General features: G+C 50.3%; 1 protein-coding gene across 4 annotated transcripts in view; it reads left to right on the top strand.

The window, feature by feature from the left end:
• C2cd2l (C2CD2 like) overlaps positions 1-6,089 on the top strand; it is a 10,352-nt gene extending 4,263 nt beyond the window's left edge. The window contains exons 7-14 of one of the 4 annotated variants that reach the window (XM_031344196.1): positions 174-282; positions 943-1,007; positions 1,097-1,227; positions 1,320-1,494; positions 2,167-2,271; positions 2,414-2,550; positions 2,637-2,922; positions 5,029-6,089. In XM_031344196.1, the coding sequence (XP_031200056.1) occupies positions 174-282; positions 943-1,007; positions 1,097-1,227; positions 1,320-1,494; positions 2,167-2,271; positions 2,414-2,550; positions 2,637-2,922; positions 5,029-5,240 (1,220 nt within the window). In that variant the 3' untranslated portion in view covers positions 5,241-6,089. The remainder of the gene's footprint in view (positions 1-173; positions 283-942; positions 1,008-1,096; positions 1,228-1,319; positions 1,495-2,166; positions 2,272-2,413; positions 2,551-2,636; positions 2,923-5,028) is intronic. The other 3 variants (XM_031344198.1, XM_031344197.1, XM_031344199.1) reach the window with 3 other exon arrangements.
• Positions 6,090-6,366: the final 277 nt, after the last annotated feature.

Raw genomic sequence — 6,366 nt, 5'->3', positions numbered from 1 at the left:
ACAGGGTTTCTCTGTATAGCCCTGGCAGTCTTGGAACTCATTCTGTAGATCTGTAGACCAGGCGGGCCTTGAACTCAGAAATCCGCCTGTCTCTGCCTCCCAAGTGCTGGGATTAAGGCATGTGCCACCACTGCCCGGCCTGAGCATCCTCTTAAGTTCTGTTTTCCTTATAGGTACTGAGGAACTGTGCTGTGCCGCTGAGCTTGACAACCCCATGCAACAAAAGTGGACCAAACCCATGAGGGCTGGCTCTGAGGTGGAATGGACAGAGGATCTAGCTCTGTAAGTCACACTCTGCTCCTAACGTCTGTCTCCATGGGCAGTCAGGATGAAGAAACCTTCCTAGGCTAGTCTTGGCAGGAAGGAGCCAGCCCTGCTCTCAGTAGCCTGGAGTGTGGATCTCCACAGTATGCCAGGCCCTGGAGACACAGGCACGGAGTAGATACAGACATACTGTAGGTGGATCACAGGCCTGAAGCAAAGACAGATAGGGAAGATAAGGCAATTGCTAGTTGAGACAGTATTGCTAGTTGTACAGTATGCCATGGGGGTGCTTCGATGAATTCTCATAATGGAATAAAGATCTGATCTTCATGGAAGAAGTCTATTTAAATCATGCCTTCAAGCAAGAATAGCATTGCAACAGAATGTGAGAGCCTTCTTGACAGTGGGAACTACCTGAAAACAAAACAAAGCAAAACAGGACGGACTGCAGCTTCAGCCCGAGATAGATGTCAGGTGGAGAAGTGTTGGGGATGTACACACCTGGCTGAGGAAAGTAATTTCCACTCATGTCTTGGTCCAAAGTCCCAGGAAGGTGGACAATTTGGAGCCCTGGTGCTATCTTATTAACCCACATCTCTGTCTCTAGCCTTTGACTGACTCAGGGGCTCAGTTTGCTATGTTCCTTACCTGACCTATCCATCCTCTTTCGGTCTTCAGGGATCTGGGTCCCCAGAGCCGGGAGCTGACCCTCAAAGTGCTCAGGAGCAGCAACTGTGGAGATGGTGAGTGTGGGACAGAAGGGACACTTTGGAGTGGGTGCTGAGCAGGCCGTGCTCCTGGACCCGGCTCACAGCGTCACTCTTGTCTCTAGCTGAACTCCTTGGCCAAGCCACACTGCCTGTGGGCTCACCCTCTAGACCACTGTCACGAAGAAGACAGGTGTGCCCACTGACTCCAGGACCCGGGAAATCCCTAAGCCCGGCAGCCACCGTGACAGCAGAGGTAAGAAGGTGGCTACTGTGGGGAGATGGATAGGCCTAGACGGGGCAGTCTCTGAGGTTCTGACCCCTCATTCTCTCCTCACTTTCTGGTAGCTACACTATGAGCAGGGCTCCCCTCGGAATCTGGGCACGCCCACCTCTTCCACCCCTCGCCCCAGCATCACACCCACCAAGAAGGTTGAGTTGGACCGGACCATCATGCCTGATGGCACAATTGTCACCACTGTCACTACCGTCCAGTCCCGCCCCCGTGTGGATGGCAAACTAGGTAAAAAGGAGTAGCTCTAGTCAGGGCCTCTCAGTAGCACCCATTGCCTGATGGGGGAAGGGGGAGGTGAGGAGAAAAGCCTTAATGCCAGCACGCACGTCTTCTTCCTGATGTCTCATTCAGATCCTCTGCGCCTTCCTCATCCTTGTCTCTCACACTTTTCCTTGCCCCTCTCCATTCCACCAGCCATCCTCTCACCCTTCAGCCCTTTGGAATCTTCTTTCCTCTCCTCTTGCTCTAAATTGCTTTCTCTCTTTCCATGAGTCTCTTTGATCCCAGCCCCAATTGTCTAATTGTTCCACCCTGCAGTGGTCCCTGGCCTCTTCTGGCAAACCCAGTGTCTTTTGTGACATTTTTCTATTCTCAGTGGCCTTTTGTCACTTGTTCCATCTCTAGGGCTCCCATGGCAATTTGTCTATCTTCAGGGTCTCCTAAACATTCTCCATCCATGTTTGGTATCCCCTATACCCTTAAGTGGGCTGGGGCACTTTCCCACACTGTCATCGGTTCCTGTAGCATCTTTTCATTCAGCATCTTCTTCATCACTCTTGTGATTAATCCCCCTTAATCATCTTTGCCCTCTGAGTCAACCAAAGCCTGCATCTCGATAAAGATAGTAGGGGAGGGGCCGTTCTAAAGCACCTCCCAGCTCACTGACCCTCCCCCACCCAGCAGACTCCCCCTCCCGCTCCCCGTCCAAGGTGGAGGTGACTGAGAAGATGACAACTGTGCTGAGTGAGAGCAGCGGCCCCAGCAATGCCTCCCACAGCAGCAGCCGTGAGTGGGGAAGGGAAAATGGGCCAGCATTGGTGGCTGTAAGGTCCCTGTGGTCAAGAACTACTTTGGGTGGTGCAAGAGGGGTTCGAACCCAAGAAAGAGCCAGGTGGAAGTGGAGCCATGGATCCTCTGTATCCCTCAGCAGGGGAGAGCCACCTTTCCAATGGCTTGGATCCAGTAGCAGAGACAGCAATCCGCCAGCTGACTGAGCCCAGTGGGCGGGCAGCCAAGAAGACACCCACCAAGCGGAGCACGCTCATCATCTCTGGTGTTTCCAAGGTAACAGAGCTCTGGGGAGAGAGCTAAAATGGGGAGAAAGCCCTCATAGGTCATTCTTGCCCATTAAAACCTGTCCCTCCTGGCAGGTGCCCATCGCGCAGGACGAGTTGGCACTCTCCTTGGGTTATGCGGCATCTCTGGAAGCCTCAATGCAAGATGATGCAGGAACCAGTGGTGGTCCTTCGTCACCTCCCTCAGACCCATCAGCCACTTCCCCAGGACCCATTGATGCCCTCTCCAGTCCCACGAGTGTCCAGGAAGCAGATGAGACGACACGTTCAGACATTTCTGAGAGGCCATCGGTGGATGATGTTGAATCAGAAACAGGGTCTACTGGTGCCCTGGAAACCAGAAGCCTCAAGGATCACAAAGGTGGGAAGCAATGGACAAGTCATCCCCATTACTGCTTTTTAAGGGGGCGGGGCTGAGGCAGAATCTGTCCTGGAATGCACTGTATAGCCTAGGCCAGCTTCAAATTTCCAATAATTCTTCTGCCTCATTTTCCTCAAGTGCTAAATTCTAGGCATGGGTCTCCACACTCAGCTGTTTACTGCTTTTTTGAACTATATTTTAACCTCAGACCTACTAGACAACTTGGAGACATGGTAGGCTTAGCGAACTTTGCTTTCAAGAGTCAAGCAAACACCAGTAGATCAGGAAATTTGGTGCCTCAGTTCCTAGCTTGGATACAACAAACTGGAGTGACCACAAGAGAAGTCACCGTATTTCCCTTTCATCTAGAGCTAAAGGGTTTGTTTTCTTTCACTGTTTTTGTTGCTTGAAGACAACATCTCAGGTAGTCTAGGCTGGCTCAAACTTGCTAGTTGGCTGTAAATGTCTGATTGTCAAGCCTTTGCCTCCCAATTGTGAGGATTAGAGATATGCAAAAATATGCTCAGCCATTTAAAAAAAATTATTATGTTTATTTATTTATTTGTGTGTGTGTGTGTGTGTGTGTGTGTGAATGTGAAGACAATTTGTAGGAGCTGGTTTTTCCTTCCACCATGTGGGTCCCAGGGACTGAACTGAAGTGTTGGCAGCAAACACGTATACCTGCTGAGACATCTTTAACAATCTTTCTAAATAGTGCGTGAGTGTTTTGCCTACATGGACATCATATGGGTATCTGGTGCCCAAGGAGGTGGAAAGAGATTGTGGGAGTCCTTTGAACTGGAGTTATAGACATTTATGAGTCACTGTGTGGATGTTGGGACTCAAACCTTGATCCTCTGGATGAGCGGCAAGTGCTCTTAACCACTGCCATCTGCCCAGCCTCCTGCTGAGATGTATGTTAACTCTTGGCTTAGGTTTGGTTTTGGTTTTGGGACAGGGTTTCACACTGTACCCAAAGTTGGCTTTTCCCCCCTCTTCTACTTTGTACCCCCAGTTGCATGGCTATGAGAAATTCTACTCCATGCCAATCTTAACATTGTTCCCCTGAGCTGGGCATGCTGGTACACATCTTTCATCCCAGCACTCAAGAGACAGAGACAGGTAGATCTGTGAGTTCAAAGCCAGCTTGGTGAAAGCCAGTTTCAAAAGAGAAGAAAAGAAAAGAAGATTGTTCCTTTGAGCTGGGTGGCAATACCTGACTTAGCACTTAGAGGCTGAGGCAGGATTTCAAGATGAAGGCCAGTTTACAGGTCACAGATTGAGACTGTCAAGGAGGGAGGGAAGGAAGGAAGCATGCCATTCCACCTCTGGCTGTGACTCAGGTTGCAAACAGCTTTTCTAACTTCAAAGGACAAAGAGTTTGCTGTCTTACATCTTACCCATTGACCAATGACCTTGTCAGCTGTGCTCTGTTTATGATTTAAAGCTGGTGCTGTAGTGCATGCTGTAATCTCAATACTTAAGTGTCTTTGGCAAGAGGATGGCTGTGAGTTTAAGATCAGCTTGGGTTATGAAATGAGTTCAAGGCCAGCCCAGGCTACAAATCCAGATTCTGCCTCAAGCAAAACTAACGGAAAAGAATCTCGATCTGTGGCTTGCATCACTTGAGATAATGGAGTCTGTGAATCCGAAACCTGCTGTGTGAGCACCTTCCTCCCTCTATTCCCCACATTCGTATCTTTGAGGTTTCTAGACTCCCCACTGCTCACACCCTGGAATGTAGTATGTTAATCCACCTTTCCTTTTAGGATTTATAGACTTTAAGGAACACCCTCTGTGCAGCCTTTGTCTTCTCACTGAAAGGAGGCTCAGTTGGCAGAGGTCTTCCCAGAGCAGTCCCTACCCTTGTTATTCCTCCAGGGGTTGTGGTCAGAGACTCACAGATCCCTCCCCCTAGGACTGTGTTCCTTTCTCAGGATGGGTGAAGCTCCCGTGTGCTTCCACTGCTTTTCCTGAGAAAGGCAGGCATTAGGCAAGAGACAGACCCTAGTCTTCATCTTTTGTACTAATCTCCTAAGTCCTTTCTCCACCCTCCTCCCAATCCTGTGCCCCTCCATCCGTCTCAGTTTCCCTTCTTCCCTACAGTGAGCTTCCTGCGAAGTGGCACTAAGCTCATCTTCCGCCGGAGGCCACGACAGAAGGAAGCTGGTCTGAGCCAGTCACACGATGACCTGTCCAACACAACCGCCACACCTAGCGTCCGGAAGAAGGCTGGCAGCTTTTCCCGTCGCCTTATCAAGCGTTTTTCCTTCAAATCCAAACCCAAGGCCAATGGCAACCCTAGCCCCCAGCTCTGAGAGCCCCGAACTAGGACAGGGCAAAAGTTCTCTTAGTCTGTTCCCCACATCCCCTTCTGTACCCCTTCCTGGATTCCCAGTGCTGGGGCCAGGAAAGCCCTTGGGTTATAGGAAGCCCCAGCACTCTGGGCTGTGGGGTAAGTGGGAAGGGTGTCTGACATGGGAAGCATTTGAGAGGCAACAGTGGTTGCATGGACATAGCGGAGAGTTTGGCAGCTGAGAGTAAGGGGCAGGCTCTGTCTTGCGTGTGTGGACATTCTTCAGAAGCATCTGCTGGTACTGCCCCCAGAGGGGAGCCCAGAGTACTCTCTCCTCAGCAGATCCTTCTCCCTTATTTATTCTCTTTTCTATTTATATGTGTGGTCTAGAACCCTTGGCAAACAGATAATAGAGGGCATCTCTCCCAGGTGACCCTTTTCTGTCCCAGGAGGGTAAGGTAATTCCCAGGATGGGTTTCTACACCTCCCTTGGGAGTCCTCTCTTAGACCAGCACCAATGTCTGCCTTCAGAAGACATTGGCAGATCATAGGAAGCCGGGCTAGTGCCCGGGATGGGGGGCAGGTACTCCCCACCTCCCTACCTCCCACATCGATCCTCGTCTCTCCTTCCCCTTTATTACCATTTTGTACTTAATGCCTTCTCCATGAGCAGTGGCTCAGTTGGAAGGAGGGAGCCGGGAAGCTGGGAGGAAGCCTTCCCTAGAGAGACAGCTTTAGGAGTTTTAAAGACAGGATGATCAGAGAGCAAGGTTGCACCTCTGGATGCTGGGAGATGATGATATCCATTGCTGTGTGATGGCTTGGAATTTAATTTATTTAATTAAAGTCAAATTGGAGTTTATAAACGGGAGTGGCTGGTTATCCTTTGAAAAGCAAAGAGGTCTAGAGGCTCTGGTGTTGATGGAGTGGGCTGACTGTGACCCAGGCAGTCAGGTGGGACAGATGCCCCTGAACACAAAGACACATGTTAGGGAGGTTTGAGTGATGACACTCTGAAAAGTCAAGTTCCTGCAAAAAAGCCAATTATCACCTGTCTTCACCCCTCCCGCATAGGCTGTTCTTTCTAGGCCATAACACAACTCAGAGTGTGGACTCTGAGGTTGCACTCTTCTGATCTGATCTGAGAC

The sequence above is a fragment of the Mastomys coucha genome, unplaced genomic scaffold, assembly GCF_008632895.1.
Source record: "Mastomys coucha isolate ucsf_1 unplaced genomic scaffold, UCSF_Mcou_1 pScaffold23, whole genome shotgun sequence".
NCBI classification, from domain to species: domain Eukaryota; kingdom Metazoa; phylum Chordata; class Mammalia; order Rodentia; family Muridae; genus Mastomys; species Mastomys coucha.
This window is presented reverse-complemented; position numbering and strand designations above follow the sequence as displayed.